Raw genomic sequence first — 17431 nt, forward strand, 5'->3', positions numbered from 1 at the left:
CCCAAATATGAAAACATTACAATTTAATAAAATTGGTATCAAACAATTTGAAGTAAGCATGAATTAAATGTTAATTACAACATCAAAAGGAAAAGTCTTCAATTGAAGAGCCACACATGATTGAAATGAAAGATCATAAGCAATGGACAATTGAGTAATTGGAATACTTCCAATCAAAACAATGCAAACAATCAAAATTTATATTTACCAAAATAATATTTTCAATATTTTACATGACCAAAATGAAGTACAAGAATTAATGCATACTTCTTCACACTTTGAAATGTAATAGAAAGTACATCTTACCTACGTATATCACTTTCAGAAACGCTGATGAATCATTAAAAAGATATAAAAAAATACAAACTTGAAAAAATGGGAAAATTAAAAAACAAAATAAAAAGCTATACCTTCAATGGGACCAGTGATCAAACCAATACGACAATAGGAAATAAAGTGGAAAGTGGAAACACAAGTAAAACAAAACTATTTCTTCAAACTAGCCAATACCATTGAATCCACACGCTTTTAATAGAGATACTTTGGTTCAGATTTTTTTTTAGTTTGGACAGGAAAAGTAGAGAAATTGGAAAAAATTTAAGTGATGAATTTCTATTCATTTAGACTTTCGAGTATGATCTAAAATTAATCGAATACTCTTTAAAAGAATGTGAAAAAGACGTATCATAATGAAATACAACACGTCATGGACGAGTTTATGATTTACTAGACGATATCATGATTAGAAAATTATGTAGAGAAGTTTACGTTTTTTATGTTTTTGATGATAATAAAAACTAACTAAATGATATATTTGTTACTTAACAAATATGATTCACAAAAATAAAATAAACTAAAAATAAATCGGATATTTAAAAAAAAATAAAAAATTCAAGTCAATATCATTGAACGAAACAATCCTAAAGATTATGCTCACAGAAATTCCAATTTATGAAAAAATGATATATGAAATACTTATCACGCTATTATCAAACATGTTTCCACTACTCATAACCAACCAAAACGCATAATCACGAATCAATAATCAATGTGTTCTTCATTTTGATTATAGATGCACAATCGCAATCACTCATATGAGAATAATCTTCTTGTATAGGGCAAATCAATGGATTATTTTAGTCAAACTTTGTAACTCTTCATTTTCTCCTTCGTTTCTACCTCCAAATACAAAGATTCATACCCAACTATCAACTATCAACGTGGAAGTCAAAACACAGTTAACGCTGACACTCTATTTGCCACATAAAAAAAAACTAATATTGTCTTTTGTCAAGGACTTATTCCAATCATTTTCATACTACAAACATTTATATAGTCTAAAACTTAGATAAAGAATGAAAATCAATATCGTATTATAATATAGGAAGACGAAAACATATTTATTAAGTGATTGAAACCATCAATGTATAATTTTTTTTGATACAATCTTCATTCAATGTGATGTCCATTATTTTTAAATACAATCTCCATCTGATAAAAAAAAATAAAAAAAAAAGACGACAATGAAGAATACCCATATATTAATTCTCTCATGGTTGTTTTTGTTTTATCAAAAAATTAATTTTAATTTATAAAAACAATACAAAAATTTATATAACGACTAAAATCATAAAAAGTGTGAAGAAAATAATCACAACGACTCTTGATATATTTTCATTTAAATGCATTTTATTTTGTACGTGTATACTCAATTTTGGTGGATTTAATATGTGTACTTGAAAATATGAAATATTGCTAAATTTTTGTGAAAATAAGAAATGTATACTTTTTTTAATGTGTATTATCGACTACAAAAAGATAAGATAAAAGTTATAATTGGGTAAACTAAATGTGTTCTAAAAGGTAAGTCTCAATGAAATGAGTTATTTGCAAAAAAAAATTGTGATTGTCTTTCCACAAACGAAAAATGAAACTTTTGTGTAAACGTAATGTTCATATAATATAAAAGGAAATAACTATTAAAAGTTATTTATGAATAGGAATTTGGTATAACTTTTTAAATATGACAAAAAAATGTACTAAATTTCTAATAGGTTAAATCCGACAAAAAGACTCCTTGTTCACCACTTTATTGTTATTTATATTCTTCGTATGGTTTATATTTACAAGTTTTTAACTTTCTTTATTTTCCTTTTCATCCATTAAATTTGAACAAAGTATTTGTTTTTATATTCAAGTTATTTTTAAAAATAAAGATATTCATTAACATTTTCTATGAATTATATTTCTTATGATCCATTCAATTTCAAGTATTTATTTATATAAAACAAAAAATATCTTTATATTTGTTTCAAAAAATCAAATTTATATTAAGATGAATACTAGAATCGCTTTTAGATAATCTATTTATTTTATTGAAATTGTTTGGAATCAAAGTTTTTTATGTAATATTTTTATTTCATTTAAATTAAAAATTACTAGTTAAGCTAAAAAGTATCCATAATTTCTATTTATTTTCCATAAATAAATTCTGAGATCAAATTTTCATTAGAAAAGGATACCCAGTAAAAGTTTCACGAGGAAATCATATCGCAAATTATCATTCTTTGATGTCTATTCCAAACATAAAAGAGACGATTTCTTCCTAATGAAAACTTTAAAGTTTAAAAAAATATAGCTTAAACAATTATAAATATCTGAAAATAATTGGTAAATAGGTGTCTAATCTGATATTTCCTTTTACCTAATTGGTAAATAAATGCTACAAACTTAGGTTCACTGCATGAGTTTGGCGAATTCAGAGCTTTGAGGTATCGACAAAGTTTTAGGTCTCATCATTTTGGTCTATAAGTGTATTAGAAATAGGCTATGAGGTTACCTCTTCACACTTCACTCATATACATGAAAACTGCTAAACTGCATAAACCATTTCTTTAACCAAGTAACAAACCCAGCTTTTTCTCCCTTCAGCTACAATAAGACAAAACCAAAACATATAAAACATCCAATCAAATTCGATCCACACACAACCCCTTTTGTTAGTTAGAACTTAGAAGAATACAAGTATTTGTTGTAGATTTGTTGGTAAAAGATTAAACATACAAAAATGGTTGATTGGGTAAATGCATACTATTCTAAGCACTCCTCAAAAGGAGTTGATGAAAGCAATGAACCACCTCAGATAAAACGTTTCAAATGCTCTTCCACATTTATGCTAAGCAGAATAACATAAGAAGTATTTATAGTACAAGACTACATTTGTGATGATGAAAACATTGTATTTTAATTTTAAATATAATAATTAATTACACTACAAATACACACGAAGAACTCATAGAAGCTTCACCTTCACTTTCGGTTACCACTTGATCCCTGAAACAGTTGGTTGAGTCTGGCTTGAATGTCCTCTGTTCCATACTTGATATACTTATCAGCATGCTTACCAATCTCTGGAACATTCTCGAACCTCGCTACGAAGTTTCCATATGCAGGCAACAACATTTTCTCAAGAGAAATTCTGATTTCTTCCCTGAGCTGTTCATCAAAAACAAACCAGGAAGACTGTTCCCTGCAAATATCCTCAAACATGGTGTTAAAAGATTTGAGCTTATCCTTCATTGACTTTGCCAAAGCATTAGGGGGCAGTGAGACAGTACTATCCATCTTCAGAGTGCCCAATACCCTACTCCACGAGCTTCTTTGATAGTGCACATGGAATTGTCGAACTTTTGCAGCGTGTTTTCTGATCCAATCATCTCCCAAGAGGGTACCCAGTTCACTATCTTTCGCCTTTTGAACAATATACCTCCCATTGTTCATCAAGAAAACATAGCACAATGCAGGGTCCTTGTAAATCTTCGACTTTGCTTCCAAATTGCTCTCTAACAGCTCCATAATCCAATCCATTTGCACTGATAGAGAAGAAGACGACGGAACTCTATCATCAAGCTTCGGGTACTCTTTCAACCCGTACTCTTCAAAAACCTGCTCCAAGCTCTGCCGTGACCGGCACGCGGCACGGAGGTAGTTCATCACGTAGCGAGTAATCGGGTGAAGACCGCCACCGGGAACCGCCGTCTTAGCTGGATCCCGACGAATCAAATTCTCCAGCTCCATAAAAATGCCCCTAATCGATTCCCCCAGCCTCTTCCAAATCGTGATCAGTTCGTTCCTAAGCGAGACGCTGAACTGATCAGAAAACAGAGCCTCAAATTCGGGAATTAGGTCACGCAGCGTCTCGAACACGTCGAGGATTCTGAACAGCCGTTCCGGCGACCGGCTCCCGATCGCGACGGCGTCGGCGAAATTCAGCAGCTGAATCGCGAATCCGCGGCAAACCTCCATGAAGGAAAAATCCGCGGCGGAGGCGAATCCGAAGAAGACGCGGTCACAGAGACGCCGCTCGCTGGGGAAAAGGATCTTGACGGCGACGTTGGAGGCTTTAATCCATTTCTCAATCTCATCTTCAAGGTCCTGCCACGTCATCTTGTGAACGTCCTCGATGCTGAGCTTCTGTAACCCTAACCTCGACACGCTCTCCTCCAGGAACTCCCTCCGGCAACTGCTGTACACGTGCGAGCACTCCTTACCGAACCCGCCGGCCACCATTCGCTTCGCGATCTCGTGGAGGTCGTTGATCGTCCCCGACGGCAGCGCGTCGATGACGATGTCAAAGTCGGTGACCGGCAGCGCCACCGGAATCTGCTCCTCATCTCCGTTTCTCGCTTCGTCATCCAACTCGTCCTCTTCCTCCGAGTCGAACGGCATCTCCGTCGACTCGCCGTTCCTAGTGAGGCCGAACGACTCGCCCCCGCGCTCCATGAGCGTGCGGAACTCTTCCTCGAGGCGGAACATGGCGTGCTGGAGCATGTCCTCGGCGCGTACGAGGCACGCGGCGACGGCCTTGTCGGAGGCGAGGTGGTTCCACTCGGCAACGGCAGCGACGAGCTCGTCCACGGCGTCAAGGAAGGCAGCGGCGTGGACGGCGTCAGCCCAGATTGGACGGTCGGAGGAGACGTGGTGAGAGATCCGGTGGTCTAGGGATTTGAGGGAATGATCGAGTGCGGCGCAAGCTCTGGAATCCGCATCTGCACCCTTTTCAGAAAGATTCTCTCTTGAGAACCTTCCATCGAAGTTGGACAATATTTGGAAAATGTCATCAGACATGGTGTTGTTGTGGCCCAGCGTCTTGGCTATGTGCCGCGCCACAGCCAGCAACTTCTCTTCCCCGTTTTCAGACATCTTCGCATCCAAACCTACTTCATCATTTCCACTCAAAACGGAACAAGAACCAAGAAGAGGTGCAGAGAAGTGTTAAATGACCTATATGCCCCCTTGGGAAACGCGGTTTGTTGAATAAGTGAGGAGAAAAGTGGAAAACGGAAACAACGCGGAAAGGTAGCAGAGAGCAGAGAAGAAGATAAAGCAGAGACTGAAACGTGGGTACCCCTTTCTCTCTTTCATTCACACTTCTTCCAGCTAACTTTTCTTTTTCTATTGCTTTCTTCTTCTTTTTTCTTCATTCACATCACAACTTCATTCTTCCATTTTCCAACGTTGCTCATTCAGTCTTTTGACTTTTGACTTCACTTTTAATTGCAAAAATGGTGTCACTCATAATTTTCTTTTTCTTTTCCTCACAATTTTTGTTTTAATTATTTATCTTCTTCGGAACCTGTTTCTCCATGAATCTTTTGAATCATATATTGTCGTTTTCTTTGTTCCGTATGTTTTAATCTGTCCGTGACACTTTTGAGGACGTGGTTGAGTCGTTTTGAGTGCGAAATGTGTGTTTCTGTTTCAAAAATGGAAATGAGTGAGAGGATTGTTTGACCAATAAGATTTTAAACCGTTTCATAAGTACACAGATAAGTCCAAACTCATGAACCAAGTTTGAGCTCTCTTTTTACGCCAAACAAGGCACTATGTGACTTTTGCAGATGCCCAGAGATGAACTATGAAATTAAAATTAATGTTGGGTTCATAATTGATTATATATGATGATTAATGTTCACCATGATCAATATAGTTTTGTCTTGGTGAAAAATACTTTATGTGATTATTTATTTATAGTCTCGTCAACTTATATACTCCAAAATTTCTACATTGATGACTCATGGAAAGCATTTACCAGGTCTTGTGCTTTCGTCAGAATTTGGTGTGTGAAAGAGGACTTATCATTAGTCCATGGAAACACAACATAAATAAAAAGGCTTATTTAACTTCATTACAGTAATTAAGTTTGGATTTAAAAATATTTAAGTTTGGATTTAAAATATTTAACGCATCTTTTAAAATTTCTAACTTAACTGAATTACAGTAATCAATGCATAAATGAAACTTGTACAAACTATTTAGTTGTTTTTTTTGTTCTTGTTTAAATTAGAGAAAACCATTTAAGAAGTGCTGAATAATTTAAAGTTTGATAGAATGCAATACAATCCAATTTCACTAATATGCATGATCAAGCATGCTAACTAGGTAGGATCTTCTCAATTACGGTGCAGACATGGATTATTTTTATTTTTTTTTCAAAATGAATTTTAAATTGTCATCAGTATTTAAAGGAGATTGGAATACTCTTGCAATATTGTGGTTGTTCAATTTTTTTTTATCTTCACAGTGATTATAGTAACATGGTTTCCCAAAGTGAGATCAACGCTTCCTGAAAGGACTTATTACAGTATAAGCAGCATATATTTCAAGATCTTGAATTTGATAGACCATAGAATTTAATGAATATCCAATATCTAAAAATCTGCCTCACTTTCATGTGTACCAAAAAACTTGAAACAGTGTAGGTAACTATTTGAAAAAGAAACTCATTGCACAACAGAGCACAGACTAATCACAGTTGACATAAATCCGGCAAGTATCCAAAAAATAGGTTAAGCCTGTATACTAAAACCACACAACTTAGGTGTTATTTCCAGAATTATGAAAATCTATCCAAACTTCAGTCTGAACCAAACCAATCTAAAACATGGAAACAGAATAAAAAGAAAACACATTTTTTATTGTGTTGAAACATACAGTGCTATACAGGGCACAAATTCTTTGGAACTGTGACATAATAAAAATTTTGTTCTCTAACTCGCTTAACCTTCCCTTCTCTTCCAGAAACAGATTCATCTACTCTCTTATAAGAAACAAATTTTTGAGTTGATCTTGAACCTCACCTATTCCATACTTAATGTCCTTATAAGCATTCTTCCCAAGAAATTTCTCAAATCTCTCAATGAAGCTTCCATATGCTGGCAACAGGATGTTTTCTATGGATTTTATTATTTGCTCCCTTAGCTCCGCATCACAGACAGACCATTCAGACTGAATGTTGCATGTCTCATCAAAGTGTTCGTTGAACCAAAAAAGCTTGTCTTTCATCAACTCGGCGGCAACACTAGGCTCTAGTTGATTGATGTCTAGCTTCAAAAGGTTCACAATCTTATTCCATGAGCTTCTTAGATAGAGTTCAAGGTTTTGTTGGAATTTTTCTGTGTTTTTGTGGAGCCAGTCATCTCCAAGAATAGGTCCCAGTTCCTTCAGTTTTGCCTCTACTCCTATAAATCTCCGGTTGTTCATGATGAAAACATAACCCAAAGTAGGGTTTTTGTAATTTTTGGAGTTGGCTTCCAAACTGCTCTCTAAAAGCTCAATCATCCTGAACATGTAAAGCATTCCATCTTCTAAACCTTGTCCGAGTTTACTTTCCCAACTTAGGTCTAGATATTCAATGAAGTAACTCACTTTAAGCTTATAATCATTTTTGGAGTTAGCTTCCAAAATATTATCTACCAGCATTCTCACTGTGTTGGCCCTGTACACAGGTGATGAAGTCTTTTCTTCCTTTAAATCATGGCTAAGTTTACTCATTTCCCTACTTTTGGAAACAAAATAAATATAGTACATCACTTCAAAGGTAATAGGATCAATTCCTCCACCGGGAATGAGTGATACATCATCCAAATCCTCATAAATGTACAATGTCTGCCTTATCAAGAGTACTTACAATATTTCCATGAGTTGTACATAATTCAAACTCTTGTATCAACTCCTGCAAAGTGTTGCGCATGAAATGGCTCCAAGTTGCCAAAACAAGGGCAGAGTTCAGCAGACTAATTGCCCATTCCGTGCAAAGTTCCCTGAAATGAAACTCACAAGAGGAAAGGGAACCGCTAAAGACAAGATTGAAGAATCTCCTCTCATTGGGAAAGATAATCCTTGCAGCTATGTTCATACCTTTTATCAAGCTCTCAATCTTCTCCATCTTGTTAATGTCCTCCATGTTGAGCTCTTGATCTGGCAACCCTAATGACCATAGACTCTCTCAGAAACTCCCTCCGCCAATTATTGTACACGTGTAAGCATTCCTTCTCAAGTCCATCTGAAAACATCTTCTGTACACTTTCACGAAGGTTGCTGATCATTCCTGGGGACAATGAATCCAACAACATGTTGTCGTCGCAATACAGTTCTGACACTGAAATCTGATCCTCAACTAGAACATTAGCTTTAAGGTATTTGTCTACATGCTTGGAAATTGTGCTGATAACGCTCCCATTCTCCTTCTTAAGAGCCTCTATACAACCCATTAAGCATGCCATGGTACCATCAATGTTTCCTTGAGGAGCACCACCCTCTTGAGGTGAAACTACTTGAGAAGCACTACGTGTTGTTCCTCTTGAAGGCCAAATCATATCAATGACTGGGTGTGGTTGTGAACAAGCATTACCTGTACGAGTGACAACTGTTTGGGGTGAATCCACTAGAGTAACACTAGGACTGGTTCCTTGTGGTTGTGAATGCAAACCCATTTCAACCACTACATGATCCTGGTGTGGAAGTCCATGATACCCACTTCTTGGTTGAGGATCCAAAGTGGAACGAAGAAGGATGAGAGAATACTGAAAGCTCCTCCAACAATGACTAACCATAGTTTTATTTTCATGAGTTGTACTGTCAGAAGTCCACTGAAAAAATACAGGAGATCAACCTCAAATCCTAAGTGACTCAACCTTGACAAGCCTAGAGACATGATAGCAAATGCAACACACGAAACCAGACTATATGCATCTAGTTTCTCTTTCACATCTTTATCAAGGAAAAAGGAGTATACAGAAGTTAGCAGCAAAGTAGAAAATGCTGTGTGAGCTTCCAAACAGCGATAGTTGAAGTATTCCCATGTCTTTGCAAACAAGGTGGAAAGGGAGATTAAGAAACTGAAAACAATATAAAGAAAGATCTTCCACCAGGTCCAATTTCCAAGTAAATGATTGAAAGAGGAGCAGAAAGCATAACACACAAGTCCAACAATAGATGAAACAAAACACACAAATCTCCATACCTTTGGCTGATGCAGCCAACTCTGAATTTTGATGAGCATGAGCATTGTGTTGTTTCTTAAGCAAGGCTTGCATTCAGGAACAAAGATGTTAACCACCGTTGCTTTTATTTCTGAATGGGAAGTGCTTAAACCCTTCAATTTTTTTATAGGAATTTGAAAGGAAGGAACTGGGAAAGTTACATCAGTCTTCTATTTGTTAACTTAAACCTGGGATTCTTCTTTTTCTCTCCTTTATTTATTTCAGCTATCTTCCAACTTAATAATTAAATATAAGTTATGATATACCAGATTATAACTGGAAAGAAAAGAAAAACAACTTTATATTGAAATGAAACCATTTTAAAACAGTATTGGTCAAACCATGTGTTCTTGACAAAAGGAGCAAGAGTGTTAGCATTAAACTCAAAGCCGTCAGCCGTCAGCCGTCATTAGTTTTATTTTAGCATTTGAATAGCCAATAATTATTATCTTTAATTCTAGTTTTGAATGTCATTTATACTATGATTTAAATGTAAATTATAGTATAGGTGTTATGAGAGAGAAGGTAGAATTTGAGAAGTCTATTGTAAGACTATTTAGAGAGATTATATTCTTATCTGAAAAGTAGCAGTGAAATAAAATATATATTTTCTGTTCACAAATATCTTGCTCTGTTTTATTTCCTCAACACCAACAATTGGTATCGGAGCTATTTTCTTGAGGGATCTGTGAGGTTAGTAGAGTGCACCAATGGAAGGAGGATCAAATTTTTCAGCAATGGCACCACCTGTCTTTGATGGAGACAATTATCAAATGTGGGTTGTTCGTATGGAGACCTACCTAGAAGCGTTGGATTTATGGGAAGCTGTAGAAGAAGACTATGAAATTCAGTCCCTTCCAGAAAACCCTACGGTGGCACAAATAAAATCACAGAAGGAAAAAAAGATGAAGAAATCAAAGGAAAAAACATGTCTATTTGCAGCTGTATCTCCTGTGGTATTCACAAGGATAATGTCCTTGAAGTCAGCAAAAGAAATTTGGGATTACCTCAAGGCAGAATATGAAGGTGATGAGAGGATTCATGGAATGCAAACCCTAAATCTAATCAGAGAGTTTGAATTACAAAGAATGAAGGAGTCGGAATCCGTAAAAGAGTACTCGGACAGACTTCTAAGCATTGCCAACAAAATGAGGTTGCTTGGATTTGTGTTTAAAGATTCAAGAATTGAGGAAAAACTGCTTGTAACAGTTCTAGAGAGGTTTGAAGCCACCATAACAACCTGGAGAACACAAAGACCTATCAAAAATTTCTCTTGCAGAGCTCTTAAATGCTTTACAAGCACAAGAACAAAGGAGAGCCATGATACAAGATGGAGCAGTAGAAGGAGCCTTACTAGTCAAACATGAAGGTGGTTGGAGAAACAAAGGTAGATATTATCCTCCTTGTAAGCATTGCAACAAGTTAGGTCATCCACCGTTTAAGTGTTGGAGAAGACCTGATGCTAAGTGCAACAAGTGCAATCAACTTGGTCATGAAGCAATCATTTGTAGAAACCAAAGTGAGCAACAAGATGTAGATGCTCAAATTGCAAATGAGGAGGAGGATGTACTTTTCGTTGCAACTGGTTTTTGCAGCAATATTTCAAGTGCATCTTGGCTAATTGATAGTGGCTGCACCAATCACATGACACATGACAAGGAACTCTTCAAGGAATTGAGAACTACTGATATTAAAAGGGTGAGGATTGGAAATGGTGAACCCCTTGCAGTAAAAGGATAAGGCACAATAGCTATCACAAGCTATAAAGGTATAAAAATCATTACAGATGTTCTTTTTGTGCCAGAGATTGATCAAAATATTTTGAGTGTTGGTCAATTGTTGGAAAAAGGCTATAAAGTGATGTTTGAAAATAAACGTTGCTTAATCAAAGATATTGATGACAGAGATTTGTTTAAAGTTGAGATGAAGGGAAAAAGTTTTGCTCTCAATCCAATGAAGGAGGAGCACATGGCCTTTAAGTCCAAAGAAAGTGTCACAGAAATTTATGTACCTGACTTGAAGAATAATATTCTCAGTATGGGAGAATTATTGGAGAGTGTTGAAGCAAAATTTGATAACCTGGAAAAAAAGGTTTACAAAATTGGAAGAAAAATATGTTGATATGGAGAAAGACAATGAAAGTAGAGTCAATCAAGTTGAAGAACTCCATTTGTTGCTTTTGGCACAAAAAGAAAAGGAGAAGACCATAAATGGAATGGTGTTGAGACATCATCTGAAAGGGAAATATGGGATTGGTGCAATGAAGAAAATTGAAGTTGCTTCTAATCAAGGACAGTATGGTGACTACTGAAAAAATATAATATTGGAGGCAGTTGGGATAAGGAAAAAATATAAAGGGTGAGCGATAACAATCTGAATAAAAATATTAAAGGTCTGAGTTTAAGAGGGAATTTGTTAGCATTAAACTCAAAGCCGTCAGCCGTCATTAGTTTTATTTTAGCATTTGAATAGCCAATAATTATTATATTTAATTATAGTTTTGAATGTCATTTATATTATGATTTAAATGTAAATTATAGTATAGGTGTTATGAGAGAGAAGGTAGAATTTTAGAAGTCTATTGTAAGACTATTTAGAGAGATTGTATTCTTATTTGAAAAGTAGCAGTGAAATAAAATATATATTTTCTGTTCATGCTCTGTTTTATTCCCTCAACAATCTTCCAACTTAATAATTAAATATAAGTTATGATATACCAGATTATAACTGAAAAGAAAAGAAAAACAACTTTATACTGAAATGAAACCATTTTAAAACAGTATTGATCAAACCATGTCTTCTTGACGAAAGGAGCAAGAGAAACCGATATCAATTTGAATGCTAGTTGAAATAATTACCCTCATGGAATTCAGAAAATACATCAATCACAAATTCAATTAATTCGATATATCAATACAACCCAACTTGTAGAATTCATTTTATTTTTTCATTTATACGTGTCAAATAATTTAAGCTATGCGAATCTAGAACATATAGATGAAAACCGAAGAATATAATTTGAATTTGGATTTAAGATATGCAAATCTAAAACAGAGAAGTAATTTAAGCTTAAATGTACAATGGTATTGTTGATGGCATGATTTGGAGTGAGAATTGAACTCATGAAACATAATCTTTACTTATAACAATTACCATAATTACAGTATTCCAATTACGTGGTATAGAACACAAGGGCATAAGTATCTTTTGGAACTACAAGATAATAACAAAATTTGTATTCTAAATCAACTCAAACGCTTGGGTTTTGTGTACGATTCCTAGGGTCTCCATCCCTTAATAGGATATGGTCATCACATGCATCTCTTAATACCAAATAATTAATTTAATTGTTGTACAGAAATCTACTTAAAATGCATAGATTAATCCAAAAATCTATTCTAATATTGGTCTAATGTCAGACGTCCATGATCCTATAAATAATTTTACCTACCAAATCAAACATACGTATAAAATGATATTTATTATATTCAATTACCTCAAACCAAACAATAACTTAGACATCTGAATACATTTTACAGTACGTGCCTACACACCGACCTAAGATCGAAGAAAATACGAAATCAGAAGTCAGTGATTCAGTAAACTTAAGGAAGGACCGAGACCTTCCCGACATTTTTTGTAATTACATTTGTTTTTTCCTTTGTGTCAGAAGAAACCGATTCTTATTCTCCCTTACAACAAACAGATTGCGAACTCGATCTTGGATGTCAAACATTTCATACTTAATATAATCATAACTGTGCTTACCAACAAACTTCTGCAACTTTCCAATGAAGTTTCCATATGCTGGCAACAACATGTTTTCTATGGATTTTATTATATTCTTTCTTAACTCTTCATCAAACACAAACCAACTACACTCAACATTGCATATCTCATCAAAGTGTTTGTTGAAGGAATTTAGCCTGTCTTTCAGTAACCCAACTGCAACACTACTCTCTGATTCACTCATATCCAGCTTCAGAAACTCCACAATCTTATTCCACGAGCTTCTCATATAAAGTTCAAGGTTTTTCTGGAATTTTGTTGTGTTTTTCCGGAGCCAACCATGACCAAAAGTAAGAACCAATCCATACAATTCTGCTTGTAGTTCTATGACCCTCAGATTGTTCATGACGAAAACATATCCCAGAGAAGGGTTATGGTAATTTTTGGACTCCACTTCCAAAATTCTGTCTATCAGAGCTGTTACTATTTCCCTGGCTACATTCACATACGGTGAAAGCTTTCCCTCCTTATCAACCATGGTGGATTTTTCTAACCCTTGCCTTGATCTACTATCCCTATTTGCGCAAACATAACGAATTTTGCGCATCAATTCAGAGATATTAGGATGAAGCTCGCCACCCTCATAATATGTAAATTTTTCAGACTTCAGAAAAGCTGCCAAGTGATTGGCAATGCGAAGCAGAGAAATATTCAATTCACTACAAACCTCAGTGAAAACAAAATCCTCAGTGGAAGAGGCCCCTTTGAAGACACGATCACAGAGTGTGTTTTCATTGGGAAGGAGTACACTATCAACTACATCCAAAACCTTTCTTAACCAACTCTGAATCTTCTCCATCTTATCAATGTCCTCCATGCTGAGCTCTTGCATTTGCAACCCAAATGTTCATAGACACTCTTTCAGAAACTCCCTTCTGCAATCATAGTATGCTCTGCAACAATCCCCCTCAAACCCTTCTGCCAACATCAGCAACACGGTTTCATGAAGGTCGTTGATGATACCTACCGACAATGCATCCACCACTAAGTTGTTTTCAATATGGAGTTCCACCACTGCAATCTTGTTAACCACATCAGTTTTAAGGTATCCATCTACATGCTTCCAAATTGTGTCCATAAGGGTCTCATTCTCCTTCTTCAGCACCTCTATACATTCCATGAATCGTTCCGTGATACTTTTGCTACTGTCATTTTTGCCTTGGGTGACTCTGAATCCTGAATCCTCATCTCCTTGAGGGACACCAACCTCTTGTGGCATGATGAGGGAATTACCAACACCATTGGTAATAGTTTGAGATGAATCAATTTGTTTGAGATAAAAATTACGGCTAGTTCCTTGAGAGTGTGAACCAATTTCAATGACTACGTGATCATGGACATGGAATCCAACATAATCACTTCTTGCTGAAGCATCCAAGGTCGAACGAAGAATGATGAGGGAATAACTGAAACTCCCTCCTACAATTACTAACCATAAATTTATTTTCATGAGTTGTACTGTCAGAAATCCACTGAAAAAGTATAGGAGATCAACCTCAAATCCAGAGTGACTCAGTCTTGACAAGCCTAGTGACATGATAGCAAATGCTGCAGACGAAACCAGACTATATGAATCTGGTTTCTCTGTCACTTCTTTATCGAAGAAAAAGGAGTATACAGAAGTTATCAGCAAAATGAAGAAGGCTGTGTGAGCTTCCAAACAGTGAGAGTTGTTGAACTCCCATGGCTTTGCAAACAAGGTGGAAAGGGAGATGAAAAGGCTAAAACCAATGTATAAAAAGATCTTCCACCAGGTCCAATCTCCACATAAATGATTGAATGAAGAGCTCAAAGCATAACAGACAAGTCCAACAATAGATGAAACAAAACACACAAATCTCCATACCTTTGGCTGCAGCAGCCTACTCTGGATTTTGATGAGCATTATCACTTAAGCAAGGTTTGGGAACAAAGAAGATGTTGAATAAATTAAAATTGTATATAGACAAAATCATACAAATTTCTAAAATTAGTTTGTGATGACAAAATGTTTGTATTCTAAATCCTCACAAAAACTTCCTTTCCTTTTCTTCAGCCTTCATGCATTGGTTACAAGAAACAAACGGCTCAGGCGATCTTGAATGTTATGCATTCCATACCTAATGAACTTATAAGCATCCTTACCAACAACATCATGAATCATTCCAATGAAGGTTCCATATGCAGGCAACAATGTGTTCTCTATGGATTTTATCATACGTTCCCTTAGCTGATCATCAAAGATAAACCATTCAGACTGAGCTTTGCATATCTCATTGAAGTGCTGGTTGAACAATTTGAGCTTCTTTTTCATAGACTCTGCTACCAACTCCCTTCTGTTTACTTTCAAAAGGTCCAATATCTTGTCACACGAGCTTCTTTGATAGAGTTCAATGTTCTGGTTGATCTTTGATTTGTACCAATCTTGGCCTAAAATGTCTCCATATATATAGTATTCCCCGTATTGTAAAAACATCAAATTATTTATCATGAAAACATGGCCTAATGCTGGGTCTGTGTAGCTTCTAGAGTTGGCTTCCAAATTTGAGTCTAACACTTTTATTATTCTACCCACCTGATCTGAAAATGAAGATACTCCCTTTCTAATTGGGAAAGTCTCATCATCTGTGAAAACTTCTCTGAGATAATCAATCACTTTGTGGGTAGTTGGGTGAATCCCACCATTGGGAACACTCTCCTTAGCCACTTCACGGTGAATAAGACTCTCCAACTCAACAAAAACACCCAATCTCTTCCCAACAAGAACTGCACCATTTCTGAGTGATTCACTGAACAACTGACCATAAAACAGTGAATCAAACATTGGAATGAGGTCAATCAAAGTCTTGAACACGTTGGGAATGACATGGACCAGATGGTAAGACCATTGATGATTCTCAGTTGCTAATGTATTCACAAATCTCAACAGACTGATACTCAGTTCACTGCAAACCTCACTGAATGCGATATCTGCATTGTAAGACTGTGGGAACACGAGATCACAGAGAATCCTTTCATTGGGAAACAGTATCCTCACAGTTATGTTCAGACCTTTTATCAAACACTCTATCTTCTCCATCTTGTCAAAGTCCTCCACCTTGAGCTCTTCAACTTCCAAACCGAATTTCGATAAACACTGCTTGAGAAACAACCTCCTACAACTGCTGTACAAACTGCAGCACTCATTCTGAAACATCAACCTCCCGGTTTGGCGAAGTTTGTCGATGAGTTCCACCGGTAGCATGTCTTTCACCAAATTGTCGTCAGCTTGTATTTCCGGCACTGCAATCTGGTCTTCCTTCACAACATTAGCCTTAAGGTATTCACCCACAAGCTTCAAAATTGTGTCGATAACCTTTTCATTCTCCTTTTCAAGTTCTTCTATATAACTCATAAAATGCATCCTGGCAATAGCTCTACGACTATTATTGCCTTGTTGTAAAGGTGAGCCAAGGTGGGTAGGATCAGCTTGGGGAGGAACAGGAACATGGGGTGAATCGGGTGGAGAAACACTTCCACTGCTTACTTGTGATTGTGATTGTGATCGTGGATCAATGCGAATGCCTGCAAGATCTTGGTATAAGGGTTGAGGATCTAAAATGGAACGAAGACGGAGGAGGGAATAGCTGAAACACCCTCCAACAATGACCAACCATAGTTTGATTTTCATGAGCTGCACTATTAGAACTCCACTGAAAAAATAGAGAAGATCAACCTCGAATCCAAAGGGACTCAGAGTTGACAATCCCAGAGACATGATAGCAAATGCAGCATTCGAAACTAGGCTATATACATCTGGTTTTCCTTTCACTTTTGTATCAACAAAAAAGGAGTACACAGAAGTGATGATCAAAACCAAAAAGGCTGAATGAGCTTCCAAGGGGGAAGAGGTAGTGCGTTCCCTTGTGATGGTGAACTTAGATAGAAAGAAGATGATGATGCAAAGAGTAAAAGCAACGTAGAGTAATATTTTCCACCATTTCCACTCTCCAAATAGTTGATTGAAAGAGGAGCTGAGAGCGTAACAGAGGAGTCCAACAATAGATGAAACAAAACACACCAGTTTCCGTACCTTTGGCTGCTGCAACCATCTCTGAATTTTGAGGAGCATGAGCACCGTGTTCTTCCTGGAGCATCCAAGGTTTTGGTTATGGAAGAGACAAACTGAGTGCCGCCAATTTTGATTTAGTATTTCACATTTTGATGCAAACATGAACAAATGGAATGAAGGTGCTTGTTCCAAGTCTTGGTCAATCATCCGTGTCCCACATCGACAGTGCATTAGCTTCACTCATATTCTCTTTTGAAAAAACTGTTGTCTTGTCACTACAAATTTCAAG

General features: G+C 36.2%; 3 protein-coding genes, 1 non-coding gene and 1 pseudogene across 4 annotated transcripts; 1 reads left to right on the plus strand and 4 right to left on the minus strand.

The window, feature by feature from the left end:
• Nucleotides 1-2667: 2667 nt before the first annotated feature.
• LOC137825677 (exocyst complex component EXO70B1) lies at nucleotides 2668-6927 on the minus strand. Its single transcript, XM_068631409.2, has 2 exons — nucleotides 3308-6927; nucleotides 2668-2931 (listed from the first exon to the last, which is right to left on the minus strand). Exon 1 carries the CDS (start codon nucleotides 5200-5202, stop codon nucleotides 3310-3312), a length of 1893 nt encoding a protein of 630 aa, XP_068487510.1. The 5' UTR covers nucleotides 5203-6927; the 3' UTR covers nucleotides 2668-2931; nucleotides 3308-3309.
• Nucleotides 6928-6952: 25 nt separating this feature from the next.
• On the minus strand, nucleotides 6953-9446 carry LOC137825680 (exocyst complex component EXO70B1-like; annotated as a pseudogene).
• A 614-nt stretch (nucleotides 9447-10060) lies between these two features.
• On the plus strand, nucleotides 10061-11444 carry LOC137825432 (uncharacterized). The gene is made up of 3 exons (XM_068631099.2): nucleotides 10061-10542; nucleotides 10835-11037; nucleotides 11128-11444. The coding sequence occupies exons 1-3, from the start codon at nucleotides 10061-10063 to the stop codon at nucleotides 11442-11444; spliced, it is 1002 nt and encodes a 333-aa protein (XP_068487200.1).
• A 1522-nt stretch (nucleotides 11445-12966) lies between these two features.
• Nucleotides 12967-14997, minus strand: LOC137825678 (exocyst complex component EXO70B1). Its single transcript, XR_016514540.1, has one exon. It is a non-coding gene; the product is annotated as an exocyst complex component EXO70B1 (transcript).
• Nucleotides 14998-15019: 22 nt separating this feature from the next.
• LOC137825676 (exocyst complex component EXO70B1) lies at nucleotides 15020-17431 on the minus strand. The gene has a single exon (XM_068631408.2). It carries the CDS (start codon nucleotides 17371-17373, stop codon nucleotides 15151-15153), a length of 2223 nt encoding a protein of 740 aa, XP_068487509.1. The 5' UTR covers nucleotides 17374-17431; the 3' UTR covers nucleotides 15020-15150.

Source organism: Phaseolus vulgaris, chromosome 8, assembly GCF_051622355.1.
Source record: "Phaseolus vulgaris cultivar YP4 chromosome 8, ASM5162235v1, whole genome shotgun sequence".
In the NCBI taxonomy this organism is placed as follows: Eukaryota; Viridiplantae; Streptophyta; class Magnoliopsida; order Fabales; family Fabaceae; genus Phaseolus; species Phaseolus vulgaris.

Coding starts and splice junctions, on each gene's coding strand:
- LOC137825677 (XM_068631409.2), bottom strand. CDS start 5,202: ATGTCTGAAAACGGGGAAGAGAAGTTGCTGGCTGTGGCGCGGCACATA.
- LOC137825432 (XM_068631099.2), top strand. CDS start 10,061: ATGGCACCACCTGTCTTTGATGGAGACAATTATCAAATGTGGGTTGTT. Junction 10,543..10,834: donor CTTGTAACAGTTCTAGAGAG/GTTTGAAGCCAC, acceptor AATCATTTGTAG/AAACCAAAGTGAGCAACAAG. Junction 11,038..11,127: donor AAGGGTGAGGATTGGAAATG/GTGAACCCCTTG, acceptor TTTTTGTGCCAG/AGATTGATCAAAATATTTTG.
- LOC137825676 (XM_068631408.2), bottom strand. CDS start 17,373: ATGCACTGTCGATGTGGGACACGGATGATTGACCAAGACTTGGAACAA.